This window comes from Branchiostoma lanceolatum, chromosome 1, assembly GCF_035083965.1.
Source record: "Branchiostoma lanceolatum isolate klBraLanc5 chromosome 1, klBraLanc5.hap2, whole genome shotgun sequence".
NCBI lineage: Eukaryota > Metazoa > Chordata > Leptocardii > Amphioxiformes > Branchiostomatidae > Branchiostoma > Branchiostoma lanceolatum.
Window position 1 is genome coordinate 14,326,824 of NC_089722.1, and position 15,928 is coordinate 14,342,751.

General features: G+C 39.9%; 2 protein-coding genes across 5 annotated transcripts; both read left to right on the forward strand.

Annotated features, from left to right (window-relative positions):
• The first annotated feature begins 685 nt into the window (after window positions 1-685).
• LOC136427888 (uncharacterized) lies at window positions 686-4,848 on the forward strand. The gene is made up of 3 exons (XM_066417104.1): window positions 686-968; window positions 1,097-1,321; window positions 1,812-4,848. Exons 1-3 carry the CDS (start codon window positions 693-695, stop codon window positions 2,040-2,042), a joined length of 732 nt encoding a protein of 243 aa, XP_066273201.1. The 5' UTR covers window positions 686-692; the 3' UTR covers window positions 2,043-4,848.
• A 1,087-nt stretch (window positions 4,849-5,935) lies between these two features.
• Window positions 5,936-12,837, forward strand: LOC136436435 (biglycan-like). Of its 4 annotated transcripts, none has more exons than XM_066430425.1 (8): window positions 5,936-6,290; window positions 6,933-7,064; window positions 7,562-7,770; window positions 8,565-8,740; window positions 9,568-9,762; window positions 10,260-10,417; window positions 10,953-11,083; window positions 11,731-12,837. In XM_066430425.1, exons 2-8 carry the CDS (start codon window positions 6,993-6,995, stop codon window positions 11,936-11,938), a joined length of 1,149 nt encoding a protein of 382 aa, XP_066286522.1. In that variant the 5' UTR covers window positions 5,936-6,290; window positions 6,933-6,992; the 3' UTR covers window positions 11,939-12,837. The 4 variants fall into 4 exon arrangements, with proteins under 4 accessions (XP_066286522.1, XP_066286530.1, XP_066286544.1 ...); XM_066430433.1 differs by having other exon boundaries at window positions 6,964-7,064; XM_066430447.1 differs by lacking the exon at window positions 6,933-7,064 and having other exon boundaries at window positions 5,938-6,290.
• The last annotated feature ends 3,091 nt before the right edge of the window (window positions 12,838-15,928 follow it).

A 15,928-nucleotide genomic window follows, 5' to 3' on the forward strand; every position in this document is an offset into this window, starting at 1 on the left:
CCAAAATTAACAGAAAACCAGAGACAGGTACATCATTACGAAGATTCGACATGAATTAGTAGAAATTCTATTCCCCTTATGGATTTCAGGATGCTGATACAGGAATTGCCAAAACCGCCGCACAAGGAAGAAAAGGGCGCCAGTGCCGATGACGGAACAGTGTATTCCTTGGAACGCACACTGTACAAGAAATACAAGGTAAGGTGTTATTTAGGCCTTTACGTTGATCTGATTTGCAACGAAGGTCATGCCATTTCCAACATAGTTTATCATTAACTTGACTTTTTTCTGTTATAGAAGAGGGAACGCTTTACAGTTGACAAGTTACTTTGCATTAATAAGTTGCTTTTATAAATAAACTTTTTGAAAAATCTGAAAAAAATTCTAGAATCATGTCTTAGCTGTATATTCTCTTCGACTCGACTTAATCGTAATACTGCAATAGTCACAATCAACATCTTAGATTCAATCATCAATTTTTACACATATTTTTCCCTTTACGGTTTCTCACTGCTTCAGCGCTACCGGTAATTACATTATATGGCAAATATCACTTGAATACGACTTTCCTATTAACAGACTGCTGTGGTAGCTACTTTTGCGGCAGTAACAACTACTTCTAACACACCTCGATGCTATCTTTTCTTTGTATTCAGGGCCTGGAGTTTCTGAACAAAGACGTAGATCTCATTATGAAACAGAAACCATTTGAAGCATCAAAGATGCTGAAAAATGCAACAAAAAAGTCCCAGAAGGAAGCTCTCCGTCGCTGCCAGATGACTTGCGACCTGTTTGAGATTCGCCAGCACTTGCGAAAGTCTTGCTTTGTTGGTTTGTTTGGACCACAGAATGCTGGTAAATCCACGTTCATCGAGAAGGTATGGGATGTAGTCGTACCTGAGAAGGGATACAGAGCTCACACGACGACCCCAAGGCTCTACAAGGCAAGGGGAACGGATAGAATGGTGGTAAGTTTTTTGATATTTGAAGTCATTGAAGATCATTTGCTTGTAATATTTATCTCTTGATTGTATGGCAAGTACCTATGATCCGTTTATTTGCATGGCTTGCGCCAACCTGATCTGTTTGTTTTCAGATCATAGACTTCCCAGGCACGACAGCAATCGATGACCAGGTTGCCAACCTGGCTAACAACTGCGGGGGGCTGTCGAGCATCCTCGTCCTCGTCATGTCGTTTCAAGGGGACACCAGCACGGATCACGTCACGCAGCTTACGAAAACTCGTGCCCTGGCGGACGATTACAACTGTTGTATTCTCCTTTGCATCAGTCAGTGTGGCCGATACAAGGACATTCTAGAGGTGGGCATTGGAATATTCTTCCAGTATGCACTGTCCAGTTGATGTCAACCTACATAGCTATCAACCGCGTTTGCACATGGGCTTTGACTGAGGTCATGTTTAGACGTCGTCACTGAAGTAAAATTTTTCTGTTTCCTTACGTCCTGAACGTTTGAAATAGGGCATCGTTTGTGATTATATGTGACCATGTTGATATAAACTTCAAAACTAACTTATAAAACACCCCATAGTCTGTAAGACTTAAGGCGTTTTGAATGGTTCCATTCAAGCAGGTCCCTCTTTAGACCGCCTAGAGCATTTCACAAGTTATGTCTATATTTCCCATCGACTGAACAGAAGACTGAAAATACATTTTTTTCTATTTTTGATGTCTCAGGACCTGACAAAACCATAACTAAGGTGAAAAGGTGACTTGGTACATTTTCAAAGACGTAGACGTCTTTTTGGTACGGCACTTGAACATGCTTTTTTTATCTCTTGCCTTCCTTAGGACAAGAAGACCGTGGATGCTTACAGGGAGGACTACATGAAGCACCTAAAAATCGACTCCGCTGACATCATCTTCACGGAACTTGTGGAGAGTGTTGACGAGTTGGAGAGCAGGGGAATAGTTGGACCAGAAGGGGTGAGGAATTGGTTGAAAGATTGGCTGATCAAATATGATGTGTTCGAAGATGATGAAGATCAGCTCTACGCTGCCGTGAACATGACCCGGGTGTGAACATTTTTTCAAGGCGGCTTAGACCATGTTGATTTGATTATTTGGATGACAATGTTCGTCCTTTTTAAAAAAAAGAAAGTTTCGACAATACTGTAAATCGTGAAAAGCAGCTGCAAAATGATCGCCAGGACTAGCACACGTTTTTGATCCAATTTCACAACATGCATTTAATCAAGTAATTTACTAGCTATGTATTGCAGTCCTTAGCCTGTGATTATTAACAAGAGAGTAGCAAAAAGAAACTATAAAGCGAAAGGCACACAACATACAATGTGGTCAATTATACCCTAAGATGAAATTATAAACAACCAATTATATACGATCAATTATATACAAGTATATATAATCCATTATATACATGATAGATAAAGTAAAAAAGAGTATGGTGCAGGGACCAAACTATCCACAACATGTCATAAATTAACGTCATATCATATTTAAAGGAGAAGTGACAAATAGAAAGTCAAGATCAATTTTAGAATACTTGTTAAGTTTCAATGTGTTCTATAATTCTCTGGTGAATTTAAAGGGTGTTTTAAACATGTATGCAGATATTGATATACAATATGGATGGATAAGGTTTATTAATTAGAAGTATCATATTCAGCAGTGTGGTTTGCATCTTGTGCTTGTGAATTGAATGAATCACTAGTATAAATCACTACACGTGCTTTCATTTTCCATGCCTGTTTGGATGTCATTATATGGAGAAAGAAAAATATCTTAGATAAATCAATGTCAATCCCAACTCCCAGCTTACTAAACGTAACTGCGTTGTATAGAAAACCGGCCCTATTCTTACAAACTCCGAACTATGTGAAACTGTTATACTGCGAAGTCGGTGTTTCTGTGAAGGGTATTCTTATATTTATAAGATCGCGCTGGTTTCAGCACACAGGTACAGGGCCAGGTTATAGGCTTACGTATGTACCTGTTAGGTCAGTGTACGCTCCCCAAAACAAAGTGTAAATGTACATATACACATAGATTACAGAGCATTGTTATAACTAGCGCTGAATTAGTTAGGCAAAAGATATCAATCGAGTGGTAAGGGTACAGTGTATGTTAATGAACAGTAAGAGCACAGTATGTTGATAAACAGTAAGAGCACAGTCTATGTTAATAAACAGTAAGAGCACAGTCTATGTTAATGAACAGTAAGGGCACAGTCTATGTTAATGAACAGTAAGGGCACAGTCTATGTTGATGATCAGTAAGGCAACGGTCTATGTTGATGAACAGTAAGAGTACAGTCTATGTTAATGAACAGTAAGGGCACAGTCTATGTTAACTAACAGTAAGGGCACATTCTATGTTAATGAATAGTAAGGGCACAGTCTATGTTAATGAACAGTAAGGGCACAGTCTATGTTAATGAACAGTAAGGGCACAGTCTATGTTAACTAACAGTAAGGGCACATTCTATGTTAATGAATAGTAAGGGCACAGTCTATGTTAATGAATAGTAAGGGCACAGTCTATGTTAATGAACAGTAAGGGCACAGTCTATGTTAATGAACAGTAAGGGCACAGTCTATGTTAATGAACAGTAAGGGCACAGTCTATGTTAATGAACAGTAAGGGCACAGTCTATGTTAATGAATAGTAAGGGCACAGTCTATGTTAACTAACAGTAAGGGCACATTTTATGTTAATGAATAGTAAGGGCACAGTCTATGTTAATGAACAGTAAGGGCACAGTCTATGTTAATGAACAGTAAGGGCACAGTCTATGTTGATGATCAGTAAGGCAACGGTCTATGTTGATGAACAGTAAGAGTACAGTCTATGTTAATGAACAGTAAGGGCACAGTCTATGTTAACTAACAGTAAGGGCACATTCTATGTTAATGAATAGTAAGGGCACAGTCTATGTTAATGAACAGTAAGGGCACAGTCTATGTTAATGAACAGTAAGGGCACAGTCTATGTTAACTAACAGTAAGGGCACATTCTATGTTAATGAATAGTAAGGGCACAGTCTATGTTAATGAATAGTAAGGGCACAGTCTATGTTAATGAACAGTAAGGGCACAGTCTATGTTAATGAACAGTAAGGGCACAGTCTATGTTAATGAACAGTAAGGGCACAGTCTATGTTAATGAACAGTAAGGGCACAGTCTATGTTAATGAATAGTAAGGGCACAGTCTATGTTAACTAACAGTAAGGGCACATTTTATGTTAATGAATAGTAAGGGCACAGTCTATGTTAATGAACAGTAAGGGCACAGTCTATGTTAATGAACAGTAAGGGCACAGTCTATGTTAATGAATAGTAAGGGCACAGTCTATGTTAACTAACAGTAAGGGCACATTTTATGTTAATGAATAGTAAGGGCACAGTCTATGTTAATGAACAGTAAGGGCACAGTCTATGTTAATGAACAGTAAGGGCACAGTCTATGTTAATGAACAGTAAGGGCACAGTCTATGTTAATGAACAGTAAGGGCACAGTCTATGTTAATGAACAGTAAGGGCACAGTCTATGTTAATGAACAGTAAGGGCACAGTCTATGTTAATGAACAGTAAGGGCACAGTCTATGTTAATGAACAGTAAGGGCACAGTCTATGTTAGTGAATAGTAAGGGCCTAGTCTATGTTAATGAACAGTAAGAGCACAGTCTATGTTAATGAACAGTGCCATAAATTGGGACTACGTTAGATCAATTTCTTCACAAAACTGTTCAACTGTGCCTTTGTTTTTTATTGCTCGGTCATGATAAATGTGTTTGGAATATCAATCGGAAATCATATATAGTCTTGCTTGCAGCTTGCACTGGAATAAATTAGTCGCATAAATCACTACACGTGTCTTTATTTGTCTATTCCTGTTCAAATACAATGTCTGGGAATACAAAGGGACCTTGGATCAATCTATGTCCTTCCCCAACATAACTACTTGGTAAACCTGCGTACTATAGTTACCATCCCTACTACCTGATCATAGTCCCACAATAAGATTTTCTTTCCCCATTATTTTCGTCAGTCACCATTGTATCTACTATGACAATTATTCACTAATAATGATATCATAGAAAGACGTTTATGACAAAGAAGACAGATATCAAGTCTTTGCTTTTTCAAAGTCTTTATGATACACGGCCATGAGAGTCCAATCGGCAGTACCACTCTTGACCGCCAGGAGAAGATTGTACAAAGCGACCGTCAAATTGCGAAATTTTAGTCTTTAGGGGATTGAGAAATGTCGCGAGGGTCACAGAGGGGCTTGAATGAATGAATGAATGAATGAATGGTTTTATTTGATCATTGTGATCATTGTTTGAAACCATGTCGATATTACAGTATCTAATTGGACTATTGAACTTCCCAATACAACAGTAGAAACACGAAAAATAGCACACAATACTGGGTCAAATAGCACACAATACTGGGTCACTTCAAATAAATTTTGCTTTATATAACGACAATGACAATGAAATTTACAACATATTCATGCCCAAGATGGGCTCAATGCATGAGGTAACGTGAAGTAAAACAAAAGGAATATTGTGTTATATTCCATCTAAATCTACTGAGTCTCTTCTCTCTTCTTGAAACATTCGTACACAAATTCACATAGTTTTTCAATTATATCGTAGTTTTAAGATGACATTATAAAATTTACATGTGAATAACTCGTTATTTGCAAGATGCGCATATTTCTTGTCCAGTTGTATGGAACTTACAAGGGATCTGCGCATGTCTCCGTATAGTGAGCATTCTAATACAAAATGTAGTTCATCTTCTATACAATCATTGTCACAGAATGTACACATTCTGTCATTTGGTGGAGTATGGTTGTATATAACCCAAATACGCCATTCTTAACTTACCCATAGATTTCATACCCACCAAGATTTATGTCTTAGACGTAGGATGACGTTGGCACGAACAACCCCGCTGTGCTATTTTAAGATGTCGCTCGTCACCGTAAACTAGTTGTTTTGTCTTACCGGCTACGGGTTGTGTATACCTGTAGGGTTCTATTTCCCCGCTATGTTTGTACAAGGTTTGTCATGAGGGGTCCTGAATAGTTCACCCATAGAAAGTCGCTGCTCCACTGCACAGCATATTGGGTTACTTACCTGGGCAAACACGTTCATAGTGCGTTGGTGCGTCCAGTTCTGGCCCACAGAAGTGGACTGAAAGTCGTCCTTGTCCTCTACTGAAGTAGTGTCTACAGAAGAAGACGTGTTCTCTGTGACTTTAAGACCCTAGCTCTCTGTGCTAGGACTTACGGAAAGGTAAGTTACAAACTCGTATGGATTTTGAATCTGATCCGTCGTCACCAAGGTCGTTGTAGATGTCATACTATGCGGCACTATGTCGACAAAATATTTGTGCACCCACTCCTTACGACTGGGTCACGACAATATCTTTGCGTTTTGGTGCCTGCAAAAGCCGGGAGGTTGAAAGACTTTGCACACCCCAATTAGGACGTGCAACAGCCGATAAAAGTCTTACGTACTGTTTAAGATACATAGATAAATGTCTGCTATAAGAGCGGATTAATCCGTATTAGTGAATACGGAAGGGATGTACATGTATGATCCAAAATGTTGACATTTTTCACAGCAAAGGCAATGCACAAATCCTTCCACAAACGTTCGTCTAGCTTCCTGCAGCTGATGATTATAACTAGCTGTTTAGATTTAACATCAGGAAATATATTTGAGAATTGCGGATTAGGTCATTATTTACGTCACTCGTGATTTCCGTACTACAAAGGCTTAGAGGATAGTCCTGCATGGTTATTGGTTCTCTATATGCTGAAACATAGCTTAAAGCGAACCGCATCATAGCGAGTAATGCTGGTTCTTTTCGGTGCCTGGTAACGGTGTATACAAAGTGTTGTTTATACCTAACGACCGCACGGTCCGCTTTAGACTAAGACGCTCCCGGCAAATCTTTCGTCAGGAAGTATTGGGCTCTGGGACTCATCCAAGATGGCGGCGGTGACGTCGGTTCGTAAAACGACCGTGCTGACCGCTGTATTCCTGATCTGGACGTCGACATTGGTAACTTCTTTTCTCAAATACCTCCACACTTAGAACTGATGTCATTTACATGGTACATGGTATGAATTAGTGCGTAGAAACATAACATGTGTTAGTTTACAGATAATGGTACATGTGTATATCAAGTTTACTAATAGTTATAGACAAAATTATCAGGTCAGAAATGGCTTACGTTACAAATGAAAGACATGGAATGAAAGTAATCTGTTGTAGTGTTTTCTTTACGAAGGTTTACATGTATTAGATCTGGGTCTGTCTTTACCTTTTTTGTTATAGGTCAGGGGGTGGGGAATGGGATTTGAATGCCTTTGTTGAATGAGACTTAAGTGATTTGTAAATACAAGATACTGGTGAATATGCTGGTATTCCTAAGGCTAAGTGTCAAAGACAGAGGAAAAGATGGTTGAAATTCTTTGTCACATCGGATGCTACTTAGTATTAGAACACATTGATATGAAACTTAACAAACAGTTCTCATTTTTGTTTCTTTTTTTCAGATGGTTGTCGAGGCGTGTCCGACTCAGTGTGCGTGTACCGACACTACCGTCAACTGCACCAACCTACAGCTCTTCTCTCTACCCGCCAACATCCCCGCGGACACCACGGTACTGGACCTGAGCTACAACAACATCTCCTCCCTCCTCCCGGACGCCTTCTCCACTCTGCTCAGTCTGACTACTGTCGACCTTCAGCATAACAACATAAGGTGGGATTATGTAGGGCCTACCCTGCTCAAAGTCGTGTCGGACCAGTCTGTAGCCAGCGGTCCTTGTAATCTGTGTCTCCGGACATGTTTCATGAACAATGAACAATGTGTGCTTCCAAATAAAACACATATAACCTCCTTGAATAGTTCATCAGCGGTAAAGCTGGTGTGATGCGCCGAAAGGCTGTTTTACCGGCTATAAAGATACCAAGACAGATACAGATACAGACACAAAAAGCAATCGAACATAGTTTTATTACGTACAAACGTTTCGACAGTCTATCTGCTGTCTTTCTCATTGTTAAATGACATTTCGAGAGCACAGTTTGGTAGAAGTTCACTTTGCACTGATTCTAGAAACAATTTTATTTAACACTGATGAAGACAGCAGACAGAGAGTCGAAACGTTTGTAGAGAAAAACAAGGTTGTGTAGATTAGAAACCTATGTTGAATACACTAGAGAAGTCTGAAAGTTTTCTGAAGAATGTAATGTCATTTCCTTCAGTACTGTACAACGACCACAAATGGAGTAAAGTGTAATGGATGATATGTAAATGTTGGTTGTCGTGGTTGAGCGCTAGCCCGACCTACATTTCCGACCTGAAAGCACATTTTCAAAAGTAGTCCTTTTGTATACTAGACGATCATTGTACTTTTGTATAGTAGACGCTCAAAATCATTCTGGAATGTTTTAGTTAGATTGTTCGGAAGGTCGGAACACAACACGCCAGACGAAACAGACAGTTAGCAAAACTTGATGCTAAATTTTAAAGATTCTTTCTCTCTCTTGCAGTACGGTGAATGAAACGGCGTTTTACCGTGCGAATGTCTTCACCCTGTCGAGTCTACACACCATCGACCTGTCCTACAACGTCTTAACGTCCGTTCCCGCTGTGCTGCAGGACGGGTCCCTACCGGGGCTTCTGAACCTAAATCTACAACACAACAAAATCACCGGCATATCAGCAAGTAAGGAAAACTCACGCCATTATAGGAATGGCATGGCTAAGACTTTTTATATATAATACTTGAACAAGCCACCTATTCGGACTGATTGACTACTGCATGATCTCTCGGCTAATGTTTAGAATCATCAACGTCCGTCGTAAGTGTCCTACCGTACACGTATGTTCTTATTTCTTGTTGGTCAATGTTTGGTCGAAACAACGACTGGTCTATATCGTCAATATTGTGCATACAACCCCTTGTACTAACAATGTCATAAACATCGCTCCAGCAGACTATGTAAGGTTTGTAACGGATTTATGGAGCGTTTTGTACTATGTAGCCTGGGGTTGGGATTAGTACGTCCTGTTAGGGACACTAAAATGTAGGTATTCGCCATGAGAGTCTCTTTGTACAGCCTTTGTGACCATAACTCATCAAGTACGTTTTTCAAGCGTAACACCCTTGTGTCGTGCTATGACTAAACTTCAAAAGCCAGTAATGATGCATATCCAGGGCAATGACCTGAACGATCTTCCGACCAACTGTGTTCTCCACTCTATAGACGTGGCTGGAAAGAGTAGAAATCGGCCACATAGACAGATAACATACCAGAGGAGTTGGTCGTCCGATAGATACAGTTTGTCACGCCAGGCCACATCAGCAGCTTGGTAGAGGGTACTTTCCATCGTTGTGTTATGTTTAGATATCACACCACGCCCCAATTCTCTGTATCAACATAGAGTTATACGGGTTGATTTTGAATGGATTAACCGTTCACCCTGTATAAAGAAAATAGAAATGAATAAATAAATGAATTAACCGTTAATCTTTTTTATCCACCGTCGCAGATGCGTTCTTCGCAGTAATCAACAACGGTCTCCTTTCACTCGACCTGTCAAACAACTTGATCGAAGAGGTCCACCTAGAGGCCTTCCGTGGAACTGCACCCGTGATCAACGGAACCTTGGATCTGAGCTTCAACAAGATTAAAACATTTCCTGTTCTGTCGACACTCAACAGCGTTATCACTGTTAACTTGGAAGGTAAGACAAGTCTGGAATTCCTAAAATGTTTATTGAATTGATTTTGATGATATTGGGATTGTGACGACAACGTTCATATGACGCTACATTTTTAGATAGATTTCCTTCAAATCCCCCGCCACACAGCCAACGAGATTCGGCCGTATTAGTTGATCGACAAAAGATCGCCCGATTTTAAAATCGACAGAGGGTTGCGTGCACTTTTTGACTGAAAAACTATCCTATCATATTCAACGGGACTCGGTGACCTGCGGAAATCGTCCGATCCATAAGAATTGCGCGGCAATCGAGAGAACACCGGGCGAAAAACTGCCCCAAAATTTTATTCATAGCTCGTGGACTTGTGTGACAGGAGCTTTTAATGTCGTTGTTTCTATATAGCCGTTGTTAGAAGTTGTTTCTATATAGCCGGTATAACAGCCCTTCGGGGTAACACACCAGCTTCGAAGAATAATCTGTTTAGGAGAAAGGTTACATCGTATTGTAAATCTTTGCAGGTAACCAGATCACCGAAGTCCCCGAGCACGCGTTACCCAACTACGAGGCGTTCCCCTTCTCCGTGTCGCACGTGTATCTCCAGAACAACTCCATTAGGCTGGTGCACAACAACTCCTTTCACCCGGACATGAAAGTACTCTACCTGCACAACAATGAGGTGAGTTGATGACCAATACGATCTTTAAATTTCGTCATAAATATATCATTTCGACATCAAAGCTACGAATGGACCAATTAGAACATAAAACACTTAGTGCTATCCAAAACAAGAGTGAAACAAAATTTAAAGAAATATGACATGTTCTTCAACAAAACATAACTAATGATCACAGTATTTTTTTTCTATGCCTAGCACCATTCCTTAGCTTAGCAGCTGACCCATATCTATATAGTAGGGCGCTGGCGAGGGACACTAAGGTGGCGATTAATACTAGTCTTAAATTTGCATTTGTCCTTAAGAGACACAATGTCCTGTGGTAGAGAGTTCCAGAGTTTAACGGTGGCTGGGAGGAAGTATGTGATCTGAAAATGTGCTACAACTATTATACAAGCCGTAGTAAACTGCAACAATATTTTTGTTTGCTCTCGATACGTTTTATGTTCAAGATACTCTCGGAGTGAATCCTAAACATGCATTCAAGAAATTTGAATGTCTTTCTGTAATACTGACGAGCATTATGTTTTGTGCGTAGTTGAGAGACTTTCCTGGTTTCGAGCTTTGGAGGTTGACTGAACTTGAAAACTTGACCTTGAACGACAACCCGTGGGGCTGCTGTAACGACCTTCTCGAGTTTGTGCTATATGTGCAGAACAACACACACAGGTAAGGCGTTTAGTTTCCACTTTAACATAACAAGTTACATGTATTCGTTTAACGTTTACAGACACACTGGTATTTCATAGTTCCACACATACTATGTAATTGCAACTTTCTTTGGATATGTAGGTTTCACACCTTCAACAAGTAGCTCATACTAGATGTATGAATAAACAAGAGCTATGTACCACTCAAAATCACGACCGTAGCATGTCCAGAACACGAGATATCAAAATAAGAAGTTCTGCTGCAGTACCATAACAGGCAGCCAGGGGCCCCAAGATCTAATCAACTTGAGGTCTTATCAACCTAGACCAAGACCTAACAACATACCAACTTATACCAACTACTAGTATCAAGACAACCCATCATGCATATGCTAACACACACTCGAACGCTTCCGAAAATATAACATTCTTGGCGAAGGTAATAAAAAAACTATAGATTAAGTATAAGGACCAGTGTCACTGTCGTGTAATACTGCAGTGTATTATAATCCTGATGATTTTTGCTGCTGAAAATGTGCAGGATAGTTGCGTTGACTTTGTCATCTTATGTAGCAGTAAGTTTGTAGTGAGGTTGTTGATTTAGAGCAATTACAGCTTTACGTCTTTTTGGTCAAATACGAACATCTTTTCATTCCTTCAACACAGATTGGCGTTTGTTAACGACACGGGGTTCGCTGATGTGGAGTGTATGGACCCCCTGGACATGAGAGGGACTGATATCCTCTCCATGAATACCAGTCATCTGGCAGAGGACGACTTATGCCCCGTAGCCACTGCCGTTGCGTTTAGATGCGATCTTCTCATGACTATCGTTTGCCTCATTCTCGCGATCCTGAAGATTACAGAGAAATAATTACCGTAATAGTACATATATCTCAAAGTGTTTGCACCAGTGTTAGCTGCTTTTGCTGTTAATTACGTACAACACACTGTAACAAAAAAATGATTTCTATCGGTACATCATGCCACTCGTCAAGGTATATTAGCTGCGTTATGTTCTATGAAAATTCCAAACGCTGACAGTGCATATGTAATGTAATGCTAGATTATACAAGACTTATAAGACAGGCTATTAAATAGACTGATGTTGGCCCATTTTAACCTAAACCCCATTTGCTGCTGTATTGTGATTCAGGCGATTGCTAGCTGTCGAAACGTACATTTTGGATACATTTGTGCATCCCACCGCAACGTATACAAATCCATGTCTTAGAATGCATCAGTAACCGATAACTATACCATTGTCACATGATAGTGGTAACATACAATGTTTATATTACTTGACACCAAATGCTGCTATATGTAAATATTGTTCCATTTTTAGCTGAAAGTTATATTAGTATTATATACCCTGTACATACGTTTAGGTGTATACATAGGGCTGTAAATTTGCAATCAGAATTTAGTTTGAGTCGAGAAGAAGAAAACATAATATATATATTGTACTTACTGCTCATTTTAAAATCTCTCCCCCCCCCATGGCCAGGATTGTTTGAAAAATTCGTATTAGTATTGTAAATTCCTTAGTCATTTGTAGCTTCAAGCAAGGAGAATACATAATCTCACCCTCTGTACATTCCTGATGTTGCATTATAAGTTTGAAGAAGTCTACCAGCTTACCCTTACGAATAGTCACGAACAGTCAAGTTAGTCAAGTCACGATCAATGTTAAATACATATCCACATGCATGGTGTTGTTAATTACCATTTGTACAAATTGTTTTGTACAATGATAAATGCCACACTCTTTTATATCTCATGTGTCCTAGATTTTGATGTCTTTATTTGTCATGTTACCAATATTGGCATGAACAAGCATGATCACCGAACGGCATAATACATACTGTAACTAGTTCACGGTGGTTTTATTTCTGCTGTTTTCGCTGTAACCTCTCACGAAATCATAACACGGCCAATATGTATTCTGTACTACGGTCTACGGTTCTACAACATTGTCTCAACCGCGAACTTAACACTGGGAAAACCTCCCTTTCCCTCGACATTAAGTCATCGCGAATTAAGATCATAGTAGACGTTATGTAGAATACTGAGAATTACCCTTGTGGATTCGCTTTAAAGCCTCTATTGTCAGAAAACACGGTCCTAACATACATGTAACTTATCATCCTTACATTACAACAGAAATGATGAGGCGATCTATATTTCTCTCAAATGAAGCAAACGGTGGCCAACTAGTCATCCTTTTCCTTAGATAGTCATCACGAATGGTCCATATCTCTTCACAATGGAGCGGATCACTTTAAGATGCTGATAGATAGCCTTGGTTCCGACGGACACAATGTTGATAATAGGAACATATGTCTTCCAACGTCTCAGCCTTTTCTTTCCCATCGCGATGAATTTTGAACAGCTTGCCGAAACACACTCTTTGCATAAAAATGTCAGGGGAATCTTGAATGGAATATGTCAAGGATATGATAGCTAAACGTATTGATTTTGTTAAGAATGTGCAAAGTTTGGCAATAAAACTATATTACAGTCAGCTATACTCTACAATGCGAATCGCAAAGGGATTACAAAAAGGCGTCTCGTCGTTTCCGACGATATTCTTATAAATTCCATTCTCTAAATGGCAATACAACTTTCCCATGGTATAGCATACAACTACTATGCAAATGACCTGCATCAGTTGCGAAGTAAGATGTAACCTACATATTTGAATTCACGCGAGTGGTTGCTATACAGACAAAAGCAGAACTCCTAGCAACGCCATGCCGGCTGCAATTCTTGCGTGAAACACTAGGTGACGTCTGTTTGTCTAGCCACACAGGTGCACTGAAGCGGCACAAGACTACAACTAGTCACCCGGCAAACCTCTGTTTTTGTGGTGCATGCAAACTAAAGAGAGAGGACTGGATACTTCTAGCGTTGAAACGTGTGGTGAATGCAAACTGAAGAGAAAGAGCACTCGTCTGGATACTCCTAGCTTTGAAACGTTTAAGTACGTTTGTTGAATGAATGGTAAATCAATGAGATTTCTGGTCCGCATTCATGGAATACACCGCGGGATACTTTCTTGAACACATCGATAGAATGGTGTGTTCAAAAACGTTGACTGAAGAGACCCAACAGACACATAGACACTATGAAGAAGTGCCAGGAACTATTTCTTACGCTAATAAAGTTTACAATATGTCCTGTAGGTTCCCTTGCGGGTTCTTTCTTTTCCATCAGCCGCTCTAGTATGCATAAGAACAGTCTATAGTCCTTTATGCATACTGATACCCAAGTTACAGACTCGTATTCAGTCGTTATGCATCTTAGCCTGGAGAATTTTAACCGTCAGGCCAGTAGCATTTAGAAAAAGGACAGATGTACTGTAAAGGGTAAACATTCGCGGTGGTTTTATGTTCGCGTTTTTCACGGTACCTCTTCAAACATGACGATGTTAAAACCATGGTGGACATTTTCCCCTTTATAGTAAAACCCTGCATGGCAGTTTCAACTCATATTTCTCCCAGCCGCTAATATTACTTCAGTGTTTCAGGTAGCCTGGTAGCGTGTGTATTAATCTACAGTCGTAAAGGTTTAAAGGAGTAGAAAACAAAGAAAGCATGTAAAATCCCTTCTGAAACACGGCACCTAATAAGGCGTGGAAGCCTGTAATTGATTTCTCCATAAAGCGTGGATATATTACGCAATTTTACCAAAGAACAAGGTGAGTACTTCATCCGTGTACCGTGTTAATGCTTTACCGCCCCATTCCGCGGTGCCACACTGTCTGGAAGGTGGCAAATGTCAATGGGCCATACAGAACTTCGTGTGGGACGTGGTGACTTGAATGTTGACTAGTAAGTAGTGCTACAAGCGTAAAGGAAACCCAAGCAATATCATGGCCCGAAAATCGGATTTTGAAAGTCGGTTTATTTAGTCATTTCTATACATAATTAGTTCAAACAACACTATCACAATGTATAGCGACAAATCTATCACCAAAAATACGACGTCGTTGTGATGTGAGAACTCACTGAAAATTGTCGCCAGGGTTTTTGTAGGCGCGTGAAACTAAGGGAAGCATCGTACGTTTTTGCGCGATTTTGAAATACTCAAAGTATGAAGTTATTACGCAAATGTACTAAATAGCGTTAGTAAATGTCACTACCACAAAGATTTCAGCATTTTTTTTATTCCCACATTTTGGGCCCGAATATTGCTTTGATTGCCTTTAAGAAAACGTAGCCCACCCCCATGACGACACCAAATGTTACTCTTTCATCATGTTTTAGTGCCCAGTGCAGTCTTGCTACAGCACTTACGGCTTTCCCGAGAACCTATTTGGCTACACAACACCGTTTTTATGAGTAACATCTTTTGAAGACTCCATATCTAATGCGAGAGTGAATAGATGTTGATACAGACCTTTTTTGTTAAAAAATACGATCCACTTGCTCGATAGCATCATACTGTACTCTCTCTGACAAACTTGTACCTTGTCCTTGTCATAGACAAGACTAAACTTAGCCAAGGAAAATGTAAAAATCGAAACATGGACAAACAAGATAGCTGGGTTCTCTTCAACGTTATCACATGTTATGGCCTTCGTAGTTCAAGGGTATACCAACCCTGATGGCAACAGTTATAGAATGCTCTGTCACTTTTTATCTCAACAAAAAAGTATTTTTGGCACCTCCGGGTCTTCTTGAATGATGATGTTCACCTCTGTAGTGCCCCGCCATTAATTGATGTTATCAAACTTGAAGAGAGCAGTCCCGACTCTGTAACGCTATACGGTTTAACGGCGTCGCCACATCCTTCATCTTTATCGAATTCTCTAAAGACTACCCAGGGACGCCTCCAGGATTTAAATGTCAGAGCCTCGCGT

What these genes read in the sequence shown, in the direction of transcription:
- LOC136427888 (XM_066417104.1), top strand. Translation starts at nt 693, where the DNA reads ATGAAACAGAAACCATTTGAAGCATCAAAGATGCTGAAAAATGCAACA. An exon ending in GGGGAACGGATAGAATGGTG is followed by an intron (nt 969 to 1,096) that starts GTAAGTTTTTTG and finishes GTTTGTTTTCAG; the next exon opens with ATCATAGACTTCCCAGGCAC. An exon ending in GATACAAGGACATTCTAGAG is followed by an intron (nt 1,322 to 1,811) that starts GTGGGCATTGGA and finishes TGCCTTCCTTAG; the next exon opens with GACAAGAAGACCGTGGATGC.
- LOC136436435 (XM_066430425.1), top strand. Translation starts at nt 6,993, where the DNA reads ATGGCGGCGGTGACGTCGGTTCGTAAAACGACCGTGCTGACCGCTGTA. An exon ending in TGATCTGGACGTCGACATTG is followed by an intron (nt 7,065 to 7,561) that starts GTAACTTCTTTT and finishes TCTTTTTTTCAG; the next exon opens with ATGGTTGTCGAGGCGTGTCC. An exon ending in TCTACCTGCACAACAATGAG is followed by an intron (nt 10,418 to 10,952) that starts GTGAGTTGATGA and finishes TTTTGTGCGTAG; the next exon opens with TTGAGAGACTTTCCTGGTTT.